Here is a 17,509-nt window from a genome sequence, read left to right as displayed (position 1 = left end):
AGAGAGAGAGAGAGAGAGAGAGAGAGAGAGAGAGAGAGAGAGAGAGAGAGAGAGAGAGAGAGAGAAAGCGCGCGACTATCAAAATTATCTTTCACGTGTGTGCGTACGGCATCGAAAACCCGAGACTCAGCGAGATTCATACCGGTCCTTCAACACGTAAGCGTTACAACTCACTCGAGATCCATCCCTCGTCCCTCTAGAAGGCTCATCGGGGGCGTTTCAAGGTGCTGTTTTGCTGCCACCACCGTTAATCACTAGCACCAACATCACCAACACCTTCCTCGTGTCGACACTCTGTTGCACTCGTCGACGCGCACGCACCGTCGTCGAGACGTCGACATCGCTACTGTTCTTTTCGGCTACCTTCTGCGCGACACTCCCCGCCTTGGAGAATCACTCCATTCCCGTTCCGCTCTGTTCCCGGAGGCTCGAAGCGACGAGGTCGCGGCGAAAAGCAGGACAACCATCCCCGCCGCCCGACCACCCCGCTCCTCCGATACCTCCAACATCTCTCACCCCCGACGCCCTACTTTTCCTCTCGACGAGAGCGCGCTCGCTTCCCGTCCCGTATGCACGTAGTACGAACGCACGTATGTATGTAGACCCAGAGACTACCGGAAACGACACAGTACTTACCCCAGTCTCGTGTCCTCCATTGCCAACTATCGTACGATGCGATCGATCCCCTTTTCCAGCTACTCCATTCTGTGTATTCCACTCCTCGTGTGTTGTGTCCGGTTCTTCCTTTCTTTTCTCTATTTTTCCCGCTCTCTTCCTCTCGTTTTCACACTCTCGCGGCCTCTCGGGCCCAACAGCTTTCTAAGGTGACATCCCTGCACCCTCACGTCTTACATCTTGACGGTACGCGCCAGCTGTGCTTCGTAGGAGACGAGCTCTCTGGCTCTTCCGCAACAGCACACCATGACCATTCGCGTCGTATTCCACTTGTGCTCGTGTGACGTTGCGCACGCTCGTCATGAACCTCAGGGGTGTGCTTACACCGTTGATTGCTGGTGAACGACGAGAGATGATTTGGAAAAAAAGCGCGCGCATGCAATATATACATACATGCATACGTACATTCCTTGTCTCTAATAAATCCCCATCAATTTTGTTTAATCATATTAATATATCTAATTTGAGAAAAATCACATTGTAATGATCACATGTACGGGTTTGTGAAGTGCTCTTTTTTTTATCAGAATGAAGGTAAACATTGGAATAAATAGGAAAAAAATTAAATGTCAAATGATTTCTATGGAGTCTCCTGAGGTTTCTTGTGTCGCGATCGTTCGTTTGGCAAACATGAAAAAAGTGAAAGCCTCCTCCACACCCATTCTATTCCGTCTATTCAGTCTATACAGTGTATCATCTATCAAATTAATTAACATCGACGACACTATTACGTTTCAGAGAGACGTCTCAACTTTTCGTTTGATTGAAACAATTTGCGCGCCGATTTCATGCTAGTGGCGTCCTCTGGAGGTGACTAAACTGAATTCTCTTATCAACGGTATGGCGCGCATCGGTAAAGTCGAGGCCATCGTGAATCGATAATCGGGAGACAAGCAGTTTCGCACGTTGTCCGTCCGCGTTGGTCGATCAGCTGCGAGTTTGTCAACGGTATGTTTTTAAAATGAAAATTCTCATGGTGGAAAGGTGACGTCAAGGAATGCACGTATATACGAATATTGCTTTTGACACGTAAGTGTCACGCGAGCCAATGAACTGTCAGTGAGTAGAGTGGCGCGGTGTATACGACTGTGTGAAATAATAGCGTAATCGCTGTAACACACCGGTGTAACATATTCGATCGAGCATAAACAGTTGCACGCTTGCCACCGATCTGAGGGTTATTGGAAAACTAGCGTATACGAGGATAATGTCGTTTGTACATTTATTGTTGTGATACGCGTAACCTACAAGGATTATCTTAAAAAAATGCAGTGGTTCTCGTTCAGCATTATACTTTCCGAAATATTTCTAGCATATATCATTTATTCGATTTATTCGTTGTCGTTGCTGTTTGTATCGCCAACCTGTGAGGATGGTAAGCCGTGTCTTAGATCCTATTTGAACGAGCGACCGCAATTGAATCTTTACATCTATAGCTCTGTCTCCAAGAAATCCAGGGATGTCGATCTTGCGTACACGGCGTATGATTTCGATTACACTCGAGCACAAACCATGTAAGCATCACTTTGATCCATCTAGTCGATATTATATTCATTTTCTTCAAGTCTTCAGTCAATTTGTTGAGAGCTCCAGTTTTTTATAATTCATCTTTATTGACACATGTCGGAGTTTTCTCCTTCCTTTTCATAAACTGTTTCCGTGGGCGTTAAGGCACTAAAGTTTCACCGTAGCATTGTCTGTCTCATTCTCATGAAGATAGGATTGAAACAAATATGAATTAAATCAGAATTATGTTTAATACTATCTGTTGAAATAACCTTACGAAGAGCTCGGTGTGCATATAAGTTTAATGGATATGTTCCTTTCCTCCAGCCCAACAACATTGAATATTCCACGCAAAACACAGGATAATGGAACGCTATTTCTGCATATACTATTAATACCTGCATTCATAGATCAGGACAGATCGTTTATTGATTTAAAGAAGGTAAGCTAAAGACACATTTTTATTCACTATCTCTATGCTTTTGTCTATAGTAGGTTCCAAATTTCTACTGTTTCTTGTCTATTTTTTGCATTTGTTTAGTCTCTAATTGATCTCTTATCAATTGCTGTATATATGTTGCAGGACATGTATACGTCGTATACTACGATTAAAATGACACAGTACACAGTACCTGAAGCCGAAGTATTCAAGTTGTTGGGTGAAAAGAATCCCAGTGCAAAAGATACTTTTGTGCGTCCAGTTTCACACATCAAGAGTCGCGTGACATTCACGATAATGACGGACGACGTTATGCTTCCTCTGTACAGTATGCCTATTGAACTCGTCGATCACATAAAGTATACAATTTTCTCAATTTATTAATTGCACTGTACGTGTTTTAAATTGGCAGAAGCGAATTTTCGTTTTTATTTGTAGGCTAATTGATAAGATGAAATTTTTGCCGATTGTTAACTGTGACTTTCTGCAAACCCGTCAACGAGATCTTCAACGGATCATGAACAACGCGATGAACGTTACAGTGGAGTATTCGCCAGTGTCTTTAGGAAAGCTGAGATTGGTGTTACACGTGCAAACAGCCATAGCAAACCTGAAGAACATTGGCATTTCTGACAAGGACGTCGACGAAGTGAAGGGCATCTTTGCGGACACTAACATCTATCTATTAGGCGGTACTGTCTTCATCGCAGGTGTGCATGTGAGTATAAGTCACTTGCGCTTATAACAAGAAAGGCGTATTATCCACACAGTGAAGTTGAAAGAAAGAAAAATCTTTTCTTTATATGCATTGTCCGTTACAGTTGTTGTTTGACTTTCTCGCTATCAGAAACGATGTTAGCTTTTGGCGGAAGAAGAGCAACCTCATAGGTCTCAGCAAGTGGACTGTGATGTGGCGCGCATTCAGTCAGACTGTAATTTTTCTTTACCTCTGCGACGAGGAGTCTTCGTTGCTTGTTCTCATTCCGACTGGTATCAGCACCGTTATCGAGGTACGTTTGCATAAGCAGTGTCATGCATTAATTCAGCATGTACTGTACACAGACATATATCAATTAAAATACAGTATGAGACACAATAGACTAATTAATATGTTAACATATTAGAACACAAAGTCGTCACACACATATACATAGAAAAAAGAAAAGAGGAATAATTATATCGACAATAGAATTCTTTTTCTTGTACTCTGCTTGCAAAATCGACAGAAAAATACACGTGACAAGACTTGTAACGTTACATAATAATAATCTAATATTGATATTAAATTTTTTTTCAAACATATATTTTGTCTTTAATGTAGTTGTGGAAATTAAAAAAGATATCGAGAATGGAACTGATTACGTGCCATGGCATTTTGCCAAGGGTGCGATTTAAAACCGACGGCATCAACGCGGCGGAAGTAAAGACCAGAGAGTTCGATGCCGAGAGTATGCGTTATTTGAGTTATCTGTTGTATCCGATAATTATTGGTGGTGCAATTTACTCACTTCTTTATCAGCCACATAAAAGGTAAACGATGACTTATCAATCACATTATACACACAAACGATAAGATCTTACATAGGATTGGTAACAAGTGAATTGTTTCGGGATTATAGTTGGTACTCTTGGACCATAAATTCCTTGGTCAACGGAGTTTATGCTTTCGGATTTCTCTTTATGCTGCCGCAATTGTTCGTTAATTACAAATTAAAGTCGGTAGCACATCTGCCGTGGCGGGCGTTTATGTACAAAGCGTTCAACACGTTCATCGATGACGTGTTCGCTTTTATTATAACGATGCCGACTGCACATAGAATAGCCTGTTTCAGAGACGATGCAGTCTTTTTGATTTATCTGTATCAAAGATGGTAAGTACTTAATTTGCGTAACTTGATTGACGTATGTTTGGCACTCGAACACATAGATACGCATAGAAGCGTTTCAAAACAGGAATAGAAATTCATCAGTGTTACCCACAGGTTGTATCCAGTAGATAAGTCACGCATGGATACCGATACGGTAACAGAGGAAACCATTGACTTTGGTGACGCCAGTAAGAAAACAAACTAATACACAAGCGCAACGATCAGTAGAATATTCGTACAGTTATTTGTTGTCATCGTTCTTCCTCACGGCCTAAGACTTACGATTAGCATATTAACGCGTTTACAGTATGCCGGGAAATTGTATTTATACTATTATTGTGGAAGTTTAATTAATACACAGTTGTTACAAGAGAAACATATTTACTCTGTAGGTACTCTTTTGTTTCGTTTTTTCGTATCACCTGTAGCGTGTCGTTAGCTTCCCTTTAGACTTTCCCAGTCGAATCTTAATCAAATCTTGATGTTATTTCCTTATCGACGAATCGGTGCAACAGTGTTATCAGCATTAGTAACTTGTTCAACGGCCGGCACGATAAAGGAACAGTTAGAAGAAGATTATGCAACAGTTAATATTGGACATTGGTAGGAAAAAACTGTGTTAGATAACGGTTCATCGTTCATACATTCGTGCGAGAGCTCTTTTGGTGGCAGTCACGCGTCATCGTGCTATCTGGAGGTACGTGATTATTATACTTTAAATGGGTGTTATTGGCGCGCGTTCTAAGAGTTATAATCTAAAGTGATAAAATTTGTACGACCAATTGCAAAAGAATTTCGCTCTATTTGATATACGATAAGAGAGAGAGAGAGAGGGAGAGAGATCTTTCTGTACGAAAAACAATAGCAGTACCATGTCGGGGTTTTGCAATGACATAGCAGATAGTCCGAGAGATATTCTCGTGACGAACGGTGACATTCGCGTAATTCGATCGTAGTAGTAATCAGATATACTCATATTGCAGACGTGAACGATCTGACGTATCGTTGGTGGATCAACGATGGAACATATCATATGTTGCATACAAATCATAATACTGATCGTCCTTCCTATTTGGATATATCTCTGGTTCGACAAGCGCAAAATACATCAACTCTCGCATTATCTAGGTTTTGGTAAGCCATGTTCAAATGATGTTACATAACAGATATATCTTTCAAGCAGAATCATAAGATGACGGTCAAATCTTTGTTTACTTTATTCACATCGATTATAATATAAAAATATATTTGCAAATAACGCATTACAATTTTGAATATGTATTTGCAAGTGTACTGATACGCGCGTCCGTGTGTGTGTGTGTGTGTGTGTGTGTGCGCGCCCGCGCGTAGAAACGCGCGTGTATGTATGTGTATCACATAATCGCAGTTAGTATATTCGTGATAAATTTCACGCGAGAGAAACATGCGCGCGCGTAATAGTCAGTTTAACTCATAAAGTTAATGATACGTTTACATCAAAGTCTCGTTATGCTTATGCGAATCTTATAGATATAGAATTTTCTCTGAAATTATGGTGGGCACGCTGGTGCATCTCTAAGGAGAAAAAGGCGAAAAATAAATTTAATAACGACGAGATTACGTCCAATTTGAAAGAGATATTCAATCCATGCCCGGATAACCCACGAATTATCATGGATGAGAATGTGAGTACAAGCGAGTTTCCGAATGTTGTGCTAATTACACAGTAAAATGGATGCTTAGTATTTTTTTGTGATATCTAGAGTTGCGACAGTGTATTTTTCTATGGTGTGGATCAGAAAGGTAATTCGTTATTTGTTAAGATGAATCATAGAGGATATCGTATAACGGAATCAGCTTTGCAAGTGACCTTGTCGGATGGCCGAGTTTATGTGTTACCCGGTGAGCTTTGCTAGTTCTAATAATAACCTTTTGTCGAATAATACATGATATTTTGGAGTATGCTTTGGAAATGTCGATTGCATTTATAATAAAGTATAATGACATTGTAAACAGATCACCTTCATACGGTTGCGACAGACGGTACTGGCCAGAAATGGTCTTCTTCGGGTCTAAAAATTGAGATATTGGAACCACGAAGACGTTGGAGAATTACTTACAACGGTCTCCTCCGTAATCAATGCTTTAACGACGTACTTAGCGACGACAACGTGGAACATATTCGTTTAAATTTTATGTGAGCAACGCCATGCGTTATTAATATAAAGAAAGATTCAACAAATCTATTATTGTAATTATTTTGTAGATTTATCGGGAGTTCTCCGTTTGAATGGCCGGGTGACTGGAGCACTCATTTGCACGCGGCCGCTTTGGCGCACGAGCCATGGAAAGGTCCTGAATGGATGCACAAAATGTAAAATTCCATCAGTTAATCAATTAGTTAGTTTTGCTGATTGTCCATTACGGATCGCTTTAGCGACTTGAATACGTAACGCATCTCCAAATGCTGTTTCTCTTTTTGTTATCGCAGCAAATTACTGGACTATACGGGTTTTGATCAATGGGGCTCAGCCATCGGACAAGTAACGTTCAAAGATTCCACAACCAGTGCATTGTACTTACGTGGGTTTTGTCAGCGACGTTGGAGCAAACACGAAAGTGATCAATTTCATCGAACGGTCACATTTCTCGGCGTAGCAGCATCAGGAGCCATGTACTACCTTGGCGTGAGCAGAACCAAAAATAGTTTTTCATAGTAAGACGACAAATATACACAAGTATACGAAGTAAAATATATAGCGTCGTTATTTTTTTATAAAATTTCTTGTACGCTAAAGAATCGGAGATTTGGTAATTTGATAATTGACTTACAACGACGGCGGCGGCGGCGGCGGCGGCGACGGCGACGACGACGACGACGACGACGACGACGACAACGACAACGACAACGACAACGACGACGACGACGACGACGACGACGACGACGACATTTTTATTACTAATTAATGTAACTAAAATGTAACGATAATGTTAATACAACGATACGTTGTAGCATGCAATTTGGCCATGTGAACAATACGAACGAAACGCAATCTAAAATCAACTGGACGGATCTGGAAATGGAGGACTTTGAGAAGCAAGGAGATTATGTGCCCGCGAACTACAGGATTAAATTTCGAGGTTCTATTTTTGGAGCGTTCATTATTAGTACACTTAAGCACAATTTGCATCGTAGCGCATCGTAAAGTAATATTAATGCGTATGCCGTGTTTTTCCAGCGGATGATGCCGAATACGATACCATTATTAATCACACAGGAAGCGACGCGATAAATTATTACAATGGACAACCGTGGCGTTGGGCGATCACAGTACGCAATTTGCGTATAAAACTGAACGGCAGTAAAGGTACATGCAAATTGCAAGATTACACTATCGCGCGCGAATAATCCCTTAAATCCGTAGTTTGGGGGATAAAGAAGGAAATAAAAATTATATTTCAGCTTCAAAAAATTTCATACTTTTCTTTTTTACATACAATTTCCTTCTTTAAATGACCTGGTCGTTCGTGCTATAGCGAGACAAGTTCTCGATTTGTGCATATAGGTGCTGGAGTAATGATTACGTGCCATCCGTACATCGGACCGAATGAAATCAAAGTATCGATTGCGAGAATTCAGCACTTGAAACGACCAGAAGCGTTTGTGCAGAAGTCTAGTTTCATCCTACACTTTGCTGATAAACAATGTCAGAATGAGAGTGTCGTTGGTGGAAAGGGATATTCACTTGCTGCTTTAACGTCCATCACGACCAATGATGTACGATAGTTTGTGTACTATGACGTACAGTTATTTAATTCAAGATTTGTGATGATAAAAATGTTAATTTCGTTTTTGTCATAGTTCGTGATACCCCGAGGCTTTTGTGTAACGAGCTTTGCTTTGGAGTGGCAATTGCGGCATGACAAACAATTACGAGACATGATTGCTGATATAGTAGATATCAGTTGCGGTAAAAAGGAGGGGGATCTTAAAAATTATTGTGAAAAGTAAGCATTTAAAAAAGACGAGTGTAGTTGTCGTCTTTGGTAAGATAGACAGAAAGAGAGAGAGAGAGAGGAGGATGGGAGGGAGCGGGGGAAGGAAAATAAAGAAACAAATCATAATTTGATTAAGTTGCAAACACGTATTCGCAATTTATGAAATCTATTTTTTTTTTTTTTTTTTTTTTTTTTTTTTTAGAACAGTATTTGTCATTCAAAACACATCTGTCGAGGAGCAAGTGAGACAAGCTATACTGGAGGCTTTGAAGAAGTTGGAGTCAGACGACAAGAATAATAGAAACGAAACAAATATAGACAATCGATACGCTGTGAGATCCAGCGCTATTGGAGAAGACAGCGAGGAAACTTCGGCCGCTGGTCAGAATTCGACGTATTTAGGTGTACGCACCGCCGATAACGTTGTTGAGAGCGTTGCCAAGTGTTGGGCTAGTCTGTTTTCATATCAGAGCGTCGAGTACAGGTTATAATTCTCTCTTCTTTTTTTTTTCTAGTCCTAGTGAATCGTATTCAATTAATTTCGCCATATTACAGACGACAGAATGGACTGCCGATAAAAGCGTTTATGGGCGTCTGCGTTCAGAGAATGGTCGATGCGGAAGCGGCTGGTGTTATGTTCACCAGGCATCCCACGACTGGAGATCCGTCCAGCATTATTATTACAGCCAATTACGGCTTGGGAGAGGTATCATTGATAAATGTCGTTTCGATGGGTCATTCCAACTACATAAAATTTACAATAGATGGTGATCAGAACGCGCCTAAAAACACTGTCCTAATATCCTAATATTTCTCTCATCTTATAGACGGTGGTATCAGGGACGGTCGAGCCGGACACCTTGACGATTCACAGAAAATGGGACAATTCCCTAACTGTAAGTGCTACGGTGCTGGGTAATAAAGGACACAAGATATCATTGAGCGACAACGGCGTGATCATGAATAATCTCAGTAAACGAGAAACTTTGAAAATCTCGATAACGGACGCAACCGCTCTACGACTGGCCAAGATAGGACTGCATTTGGAATCTTTCTTTGGATCTGCTCGAGATGTAGAATGGGCAGTTGTCGGCGAGTATATCTATCTGCTACAAGCACGACCCATCACCACTATCAACGCTTGGACGGACTTTGAGCTAATACACGAGCTAGATTCGGGTGTGCCCGCTGACGTCGATCTCATGACTTTCGCCAACGTTGGCGAAGTATTGCCGCGCCCTGTTTGTCCCTTGTCGATCGATACCATTTTAAGAGTTTTAAATCTGTCGATAGGCTTGAAGAGTTTCGGTTACGATTGCAATTATCTCCATATGGTCGGTATGAGATGCGCTATGAATTATTGCATCGTAAGTAGAAACTTGCATTTCACCGATTTGCGTCACTAACAACGGATCAAAGAAATGATCATTTCTTTTTCCTTGTTTTTTCGTTACTAGACATCCTTGCGAACTATTGGTAAAAAGATTACGATGGCGAATAAAATGGCGGACATAGCCGTTTGCGGCCGCGTGATAACGACTCCTGAAGTGCATAAGACCGCAGTGGAGAAACTCGGTGTCGCCGGCGTAAAGCAGAAGATGCACGAAATCAGCAATATGTTCAAATGGGCATGGATAAACGAGCGAATTGTAAAAGATGCTACCAACGTGTATCGCAAATACGAACTAAATGCCAACGAATTCGAGACAGCCTCTGAACTATATAATGTTATTAACAAGAAATACGAAGAGATCTTTTTGGTAAGTTGACATATTGAGAATTGATCCAACTGATGATAAAATAAAAGTAACGATTCCCAGACACGTACCTAATAATCCTGGATATTCTTATTGTTTGTTGTCTTTAAATACGGATATTTAAAGTATGTATTTCCCAATACAGAATGTGTATATACTCAATACTTGTGTGTATATATATTTTTTTTATGTTGAAAGTTTAAGTATTTATACTTAAAAATCAAAACAATAAGAATGTTCAGAATTAAGTATATGTCCGGGCATTGGTACTTTTATCTTAATTCGTGCATCATGGTGTCTATCGTATCCTATTTCGATACGACGTTATATGAAATTTTTCTAAAACTTACATTCCATTTTATTGTAAAGGCTGCGTTACATGAGTTAAAAAAAAAAAAAATATATATATATATATATTCGCTTATACATTATATTGATTTAAAATACTCTTATGTTTTAGCTAGGAATGTATCATACTCACACATCGAGAGTGAGCGTCTGTTATCAGATGCTAGCGATGTCGCTTTTGACGGCGAAAAGTGAAGATATCACACCCGAACATATCGCGGATATTGCTATTCTGTTGAGTTCCTGCACCGATGTTATCAGCACCGAAGTGCCGATAGCTCTCGGCAAAATAGCAGCGTGCATTCGGAAAAGTGGCAAGGCGGAAAACTTTGCCAAGGTCGAAACAGCAAGTGCTGTAGACTGGTTAAAGTCTAATTGTCCTTTAGCTGCGGAAAAACTACAGGCCTTTTACGATAAACACGGTCATAGATGCGTTCAGGAACTGGATTTCATTTCGGAACCGTGGATACTTAAACCTGACAGTATCATTAGCACGATACAAGTATGAGATAACTCACTATTCTCGTTATTTTTGCGATGAGTGTACGCGTGTATATAATTTATTTGTTTTCATATTACTTTTAGTCACTGGCAACATCCATCGAAGAGAATTACGTGAGCAAAACGCTCAGCGTTCAAGAAACCATAGCGTCTCTGAAAACACCCATGCTCTCGTTCACCAAGTGGGTTCTACAAAAGGTGATACCCCTTTCTCGTAAAGCTGTTACCCGCAGAGAAATGACGAAAAACTTTGCGGTGTCCGCTGTACATAAAATGAGAATGGCTTATAGACGACTTGGTACTTTGATGGTGAAGGAAAATCACATACCCGATGAAAGTCTCATATTTTTCCTGACGAACCATGAGATTGCGCAACTTTTGGACAACCATTGCAATCCATTAATCGTGCGAAAGTAAGTTCATTGTTACTGAGATATCTATCATATCGTATTGTACTATTGTGCCGTAGCATTCTGTTTTCTCTTCTCTGTTTTATTATTCTTTTTTTTTATACAATTTTGCTTGTAATCTTATAGGGCGTTACGTAGAAGGAAACTTTATCATCAAGTATCAAAGGTGGAGTATCCAGAGTTTTGCGTCGGTATGCCCATGCCAATACAGGTTTGTCGTTGAAAGTTCTCATTAATTCAATTACTGTGTTCCTTTGTTTTTTTTTTTATCGTATTCTCTCGAGTTTACGTGTGAAATTTCTCATTACAGAAAACACTTGACGCCGCATCTTATGAAAGCAGCACCAAAGTTGAAGGTACCTCGGTTTGCGGCGGTTCTATAATGGCCAGAGCATGCGTAATAACGGATCTGTCTGAGGCGAAAAGTATACAACACGGAGATATTCTGATCACACATTGTACCGACATCGGTTGGAGCCCGTACTTTCCGCTATTAGGCGGCATCGTAACGGAATTAGGTGGTCTTATAAGTCATGGTGCTGTCGTGGCGCGAGAGTATGGTCTTCCTTGCATCGTTGGAGCCAAACATGCAACGCAAATTTTTCAAACGGGTAATAATCATAGCTACAATTTGCATATATCATGTCAAATAAATAAAACTTGTATATTTTCTGAATTACCTGTATCGATATTTCTGCAAGAGAAATATCTTTAACTTATTGTATATTAATCTCAATCTTATGTGAATAACACGACGTTTCTCTATTTTTAGGTGACACTGTATTGCTAGCTGCGGATGTTGGTACGTTGCAATTAATTGAGAAGGTCTAACATATAGCATCTCTTTCTCTCGTCCAACTTCCTGCTTCTCCTCCTTCTCTTTCTCTCTCCTTTTTTTACACACATTTGTTATTTTATATATATACATATATATATAACGGTCGTACATTTTCTTTTTTTATTACTCGAAGCTTCATGTGCGAATTTTATTGTGCTTTTACTTTACTCGTGCATTTTGGCTTTTATCACGTATTATCACGTAAGAGATGGAAGAGACGACATCGTGGACAGCGAGAAAGTCTGTTCTACAACGGACGCTGAACGTAAGTTGCGGCAGGGATAAATCAGGTTTAAGTTTTTGCGTTCCGTGTCCATTGTATAGTATATCGCGTAGATAATTCATATATTGATAGAATGTTGAATAAATTATAACACATACCCGCTGATCGTCAAGATACTTTGGTCATTGCGCGTTATACGGTGGTAACGCGTTCGGGATCTGCTGTCAGGTAACGAATATTTTCCGTTCCTTCGCTGACAAGACACAACAGTTGTAGTCGCATGCACGTAGTGATCTTTGACAAAAGGGCGTCTATTCGCGTGTGATCTTCCCTGTTCGCTGGTTGCGGTATCGCGTCCAGAGCTTCTTCGAAAAAACTTCTGTTTCGCGCAAGATGGGCGTTTAGATCATAATCAATTTTAATTTGATAAACTTTTCTGTTGTTTAAAAGACGGTTCTTACCTCGCTCTGCTCGTACTGTAAGCCTGCAGAGCGTTTCTCAAAAGTATTATGTCCGTTCGTGCTTGAATAACTCCAGCTGGACGAAACTGCGTGACGCACGACATGAGCCGTGCAAGTTCCTCCGCTATAGTCTCCACTATGTGAGACAGAATCCGCTCCAACAACGCCGGCGCAACTCGGCGTACCTACAGAGAGAAGAAGAAAATGTAAAAAAAAAAATCTCACCAAATATGATAATATATTCTGAACTTTGCGCCACGCGATGAAAATTCGATACCTCCGCATGGACCGCGATTAAGTTTGCCAGTATCTCTTGGGCGTACGGCTTTAAATGCGTCGGCTCAGCATCGAAGTCCCATTCCAAACCGCCCAAGTACATGCTAGGTTCAATCGTACCAACAAGCGGATCGCAACGTCGTTCTAGATATGCATCCAGAACGGCGTTATCCAGCGTCTTTAACTGCGTCCAATCTGAATTCCATCCGACCGCGGTGGATAATTCCGGGTAGCCTTGGACTTTTAGAAACTCGCCAATTCTTGGTAAAACGGCATTTAGTGTGTATCGTATATTGCTCAGCGATATTAAAAGACACTGCTCCCATGTCTGTGTATGTGTAATGAGAAATTTACAATGGTTTTATAATATACAAAAAAGAATGAGAGAGAGAGAGAAAAAAAAACTCATACATGTAATCTTTATTAAGCGTTGTAGCGCGGCAAATTCATGACTTACCGGTCCTTGATATTTGTTGGTTTTGCTCTTGTAACCGGATGGTGAACCAATCAATTGTGAAACTGACGTTTCATCATTATCCATAGCTTCCTCGCAACCGCTAAACGCCAATTGTTGTAGACATCGCGTAAACGACGTAAATAACGTTTTAATATTATTGTGATAGAGCATTTGGTGGGCCGTATTATTGAACAGAGGCCCTTCTCTTGGACCACAGGCGACTATCGTCTCACGCGCGTGCTTCGATATTTCCAAAATAATCTCCTCGAACAGGTACGGCTGTTTGATATACAAGATGATCATATGATTATAGATTCATAGTAAAAATAGAATACGCTCAAATTACAAAGTTACTATATTTTTTACCAATTTTGTAACGCCACCGTCTTCGTTTAGATATTCTATCTGCCATATTTCCTTTCGGCTTAGAGCCGTTATATCATCCGCTCCTTGTTTAAAGAGAGCAACCAGACATTGTATTCTGTTATACAGGAAAAAAAAGTCGGTTATATAAAGGAACTGAATTGATTGTTCGTAAGTAGCTACAGTTTGAATACCTCAAATCGAGTATAAACGATCCGAAAATATCGAGGGCATCGCTAGGCAAATCCAGATGTATCAGAGACGCGTACATTTGCCTGACGCAACGTAAAATGTGTAGAAGCCACGGTGCTTCCACGTCGTGACTGCATATATTTTTCATAGCCTCCATGGCATGTTGCATACTCGATAAAACTAAATTCTGTCATAAACAGTCGTGTATTTTGGGATTATATTCGGAGTATCAAGTTGAGGAAGCAGCTATTTTGCCTCTTTTCTCCGGTCTGTTTGATGTAAAGGGACTTGAGTATATAATGTTCATACCTTAAAGTGACTTTGCTTTTCTACATCTACTGCCACGTGTAGTTGTCCCGTGAAGTAACTTTGTCCCAATCTCCATAAGTCTGGCAATTGTTCCACTACGATATCGCAAACTGCTTCGACACACAAGATTTGTGATGGTGAGCTGTTACAATTATTCTTCTGCAAATGCTTAATATTTGTCGATGTAGACTTGGACGATTTGTTCGTATCGTCGCTATTAATCTTGGCCGAGTGTGTGTCTAGATGCTCATGTACAGCACTAACGATACTTTTCTCCAGATAATTTGCATGTGAAACTGAAATATATAAAAATTCGCAAAACATCATGTAAACTTGGGAGTAACATGTTAGATTGTTCTTTAGCGCACCTATTGCATCCCACGCTGGATCGCCCTCGACATCGAGATTGACGAGGTTTCTGATGATCTTCTTGCGCTCTTCCAAACTGAACGGCATCTCTTCCAATTTGTTTCGTAATAATACTTTAAAGTTACTAATTCTATCATCAATTTCCTTCAGTACTTTCCTAAAAACTTCCACTTCTGTATTCTTAAAGAGATTCTTAACTCTGGCATAGTCGTTAATCACCAGATCGTAATTGCCACGCTTGATGTTCCTTTCAATGTTTATTGGCATACAGAAGAGAAACTTGTAACGTTGCATTACAGCCAGTGCGTTACGCGTGGCGTCCGCTCTATCCCTTCTTGCCAATACATCGTCAAATAGCTTGTTAGCCTCCGACATGGATTGTTTAATAGCTTTCTCCAATTTCTCTGTAGAATCGTTACCGTAGCTTTTCATATCTGCTTCAAACTGGTCCTTTAGTGACATTATTGTATCAAGTTGCTCCATCACTGCTCCTACATTAGCCTGTTTCATATATAACTTTGTGATTGTGTATAATCTTATAGAGTTGCATCAACAACATAATTGGAGAACATAGCTTATTTACCTTAAGAAATGACAGTTGCCCCTCTTTTTGGGAGTTGACTTTTCTTCTGAGATAAGCCAGGCCGGCTTTCAAATCTTCTAAAGTGGTGGCATGATGATGCTGTAATAAAAACCACCCAGGATGAAACTTTTCGCTCGTCAGATCTCCACTGCCATCTCCAAACAGTTCGATCAATTCGTCCTCAGGAAACTTTTTACTTTAGGACAAAATATTGCGACTATACCATGATATAATTTGCAATCTGCTGCAATTAAGCTTTAGAGACTTACTCATTGCCTTCTACACTGAGACCCAAAGGATCTTCTTGTTGATAATTTGTAGGCGACAATGTCCTTCTACCCCAGACAATACTCTGCATAGGAGCTTCTTCTACCCACACAGCCGATTCCTTCATAGGGCCTATAGTCTCATGATAACCACGAAACTGCACCGTTGAGGTACCCTGTCCTCCACTTCGAGTGGTCACTATTATGTCACCGCGGCCCTTGCAAGGGCCCGATCTTGCTATAATTTTGTTGGACGACTTCCACTCGGCCGAAAGTAAGCAGTCGCAACCGCATATTGTCAGTCCTGTATATGACAGAAAATGCAGACCAAGACACTACATATATGTATATATATATACACACATATGTATATCTTTCTCTCTCTCGCACACACAATTCCGTGTGATTAGAGTGATTGATAGCTAAATATCAGTGTTCGGATGAGTTATGGAGATACAGGGGATATGTTTTTAGTGAAGCAATAAATTTTGTACTTGCGATAAACGCGACACTAACCTAAAAGGTCTTGAGCTTTATTTCCTAAAAACTCTCCGCGAACTATCACCCGAGTGCCAGGTGGGCCTTCTTTAGGCGATATCCCAGTGACTACAGGTGGAGGTCCCATTTCACAAACAATATCGTCGAGTCGTCAGAAACAACAACCTGTCACGCCTGTCTCATATAAATCGCACTGTATCACACTTATTCGATAATCATAAGAGGTTAGTTTTTCAAAAATTTCATAATGTTATTAGTAATAAACACTAGATGGCGCTAGACAGTCGGTTAAGCCTAAAGTCCCTAAATTTATAAAGTACCGCAACCCATAGGTTGCGTTCTTTTATTTGCAACAGAGGTAGCTGAATGCATCTCGTGGATGCATCAAAATTGCACTTTTTAAAGTTACTAGCTAGTGATGTACTGTCTCTAAAAAATAAATTTTTCTATTGGCTATTGGATCGTCGTATGTCCGACGTCGTGTCCCAATCAGTAATGTATCAGTATGGCTTTTATAAAAATTGTGAGAGAGAAAGAGAGGCAGTCTAATAATAATATCAAATAATGTAAAAAATGTCATTAATTGAAATCGATTTAGTACATGGAACATGGCCAGTTATTAAAAGATAAAGAGTCCTCAGAGTTAACTTTAGATGCTGTTATTAAAAACAAACCTCCAATAACTCCCACATTTGCAGTATCCATCTACAACTCATTAATAAATTAATTTTTCCATATTTTTTACTACAATTATCCCAGCAAACAAAATATTACTCTTATATAACATAGACGTAACACGTACTCTTGTTATATAGCAGTTCTATGTTATATAGCAGTTATGTCTTTCTTTGTTAAGATTGTAATATTTCGGGAGCGGTGCACTTGGACACGGTGCATTTGGACACAGCCAATCACAGCACCGTGTAATTAGAGACATTTGTAGGGTCCCTTGGAACAGCGACTTGTGATTGGACTGTGTCCAATTGCCCCGTGTCCAACTGATATACATCCAATATTTCGACTATATTTAATACACATTTTTATACATTTATTGAACATATTACATCAATTACTACTATTCTCTATCCTTTTCATCCATTAACCCAGACAGCACAAAATATTTATAAAATATTTACAAAATATTTATAAGATTTATTTGAATATTTTATGAATATTTACCAAAATGTTTCAT

At 40.0% G+C, this 17,509-nt stretch overlaps 4 protein-coding genes and 1 long non-coding RNA gene across 11 annotated transcripts in view; 2 read left to right on the top strand and 3 right to left on the bottom strand.

Moving 5' to 3' along the window:
- Positions 1-1,203, bottom strand: part of LOC116853833 (flocculation protein FLO11) — a 22,208-nt gene extending 21,005 nt beyond the window's left edge. For 4 of the 7 annotated variants that reach the window (XM_032835086.1, XM_032835094.1, XM_032835089.1 and 1 more), the window contains exon 1: positions 175-1,203. Coding sequence is in view for 1 of the 7 variants with exons in the window: in XM_032835095.1 (XP_032690986.1) it covers positions 637-656 (20 nt within the window). In the remaining 6 variants the exon portion in view is untranslated. The remainder of the gene's footprint in view (positions 1-174) is intronic. The other 3 variants (XM_032835087.1, XM_032835090.1, XM_032835095.1) reach the window with 1 other exon arrangement.
- The window catches only part of LOC116853835 (cleft lip and palate transmembrane protein 1-like protein), a 10,468-nt gene extending 5,600 nt beyond the window's left edge, over positions 1-4,868 (top strand). The window contains exons 2-9 of the mRNA XM_032835097.1: positions 1,414-2,189; positions 2,509-2,623; positions 2,765-2,979; positions 3,059-3,338; positions 3,442-3,630; positions 3,942-4,150; positions 4,240-4,491; positions 4,603-4,868. Of these exons, the coding sequence (XP_032690988.1) occupies positions 1,942-2,189; positions 2,509-2,623; positions 2,765-2,979; positions 3,059-3,338; positions 3,442-3,630; positions 3,942-4,150; positions 4,240-4,491; positions 4,603-4,693 (1,599 nt within the window). The 5' untranslated portion in view covers positions 1,414-1,941 and the 3' untranslated portion in view covers positions 4,694-4,868. The remainder of the gene's footprint in view (positions 1-1,413; positions 2,190-2,508; positions 2,624-2,764; positions 2,980-3,058; positions 3,339-3,441; positions 3,631-3,941; positions 4,151-4,239; positions 4,492-4,602) is intronic.
- Positions 3,396-4,297, bottom strand: LOC116853839. The gene is made up of 2 exons (XR_004380042.1): positions 4,202-4,297; positions 3,396-3,672 (listed from the first exon to the last, which is right to left on the bottom strand). It is a non-coding gene; the product is annotated as an uncharacterized LOC116853839 (long non-coding RNA).
- Positions 4,729-13,633, top strand: LOC116853832 (putative phosphoenolpyruvate synthase). The gene is made up of 21 exons (XM_032835085.1): positions 4,729-4,876; positions 5,004-5,185; positions 5,472-5,622; positions 5,998-6,152; positions 6,231-6,369; positions 6,484-6,664; positions 6,734-6,841; positions 6,959-7,183; positions 7,481-7,608; positions 7,707-7,835; positions 8,034-8,245; positions 8,330-8,475; positions 8,669-8,950; positions 9,022-9,172; positions 9,294-9,833; positions 9,924-10,226; positions 10,684-11,073; positions 11,157-11,485; positions 11,609-11,693; positions 11,793-12,093; positions 12,255-13,633. The coding sequence occupies exons 3-21, from the start codon at positions 5,508-5,510 to the stop codon at positions 12,311-12,313; spliced, it is 3,978 nt and encodes a 1,325-aa protein (XP_032690976.1). The 5' UTR covers positions 4,729-4,876; positions 5,004-5,185; positions 5,472-5,507; the 3' UTR covers positions 12,314-13,633.
- LOC116853834 (exocyst complex component 2) lies at positions 10,683-16,567 on the bottom strand. Its single transcript, XM_032835096.1, has 11 exons — positions 16,336-16,567; positions 15,823-16,123; positions 15,554-15,749; positions 14,970-15,471; positions 14,602-14,897; positions 14,295-14,479; positions 14,104-14,218; positions 13,738-14,016; positions 13,282-13,608; positions 13,005-13,189; positions 10,683-12,922 (listed from the first exon to the last, which is right to left on the bottom strand). The coding sequence occupies exons 1-11, from the start codon at positions 16,442-16,444 to the stop codon at positions 12,736-12,738; spliced, it is 2,682 nt and encodes an 893-aa protein (XP_032690987.1). The 5' UTR covers positions 16,445-16,567; the 3' UTR covers positions 10,683-12,735.
- Between the last annotated feature and the right edge of the window lie 942 nt (positions 16,568-17,509).

Source organism: Odontomachus brunneus, unplaced genomic scaffold (genome assembly GCF_010583005.1).
Source record: "Odontomachus brunneus isolate Ranch 3 - 2012 unplaced genomic scaffold, Obru_v1 Obru_scaffold_006, whole genome shotgun sequence".
NCBI classification, from domain to species: Eukaryota; Metazoa; Arthropoda; class Insecta; order Hymenoptera; family Formicidae; genus Odontomachus; species Odontomachus brunneus.
The sequence above is the reverse complement of the archived record's forward strand: the minus strand, read 5'-3'. Positions and strand labels throughout refer to the sequence as shown.

Coding starts and splice junctions, on each gene's coding strand:
- LOC116853834 (XM_032835096.1), bottom strand. CDS start 16,444: ATGGGACCTCCACCTGTAGTCACTGGGATATCGCCTAAAGAAGGCCCA. Junction 13,609..13,737: donor CCAACAAATATCAAGGACCG/GTAAGTCATGAA, acceptor ACACATACACAG/ACATGGGAGCAGTGTCTTTT. Junction 13,190..13,281: donor TAATCGCGGTCCATGCGGAG/GTATCGAATTTT, acceptor TTCTCTCTGTAG/GTACGCCGAGTTGCGCCGGC.
- LOC116853832 (XM_032835085.1), top strand. CDS start 5,508: ATGGAACATATCATATGTTGCATACAAATCATAATACTGATCGTCCTT. Junction 6,153..6,230: donor GAATTATCATGGATGAGAAT/GTGAGTACAAGC, acceptor TGTGATATCTAG/AGTTGCGACAGTGTATTTTT. Junction 7,184..7,480: donor ACCAAAAATAGTTTTTCATA/GTAAGACGACAA, acceptor GATACGTTGTAG/CATGCAATTTGGCCATGTGA.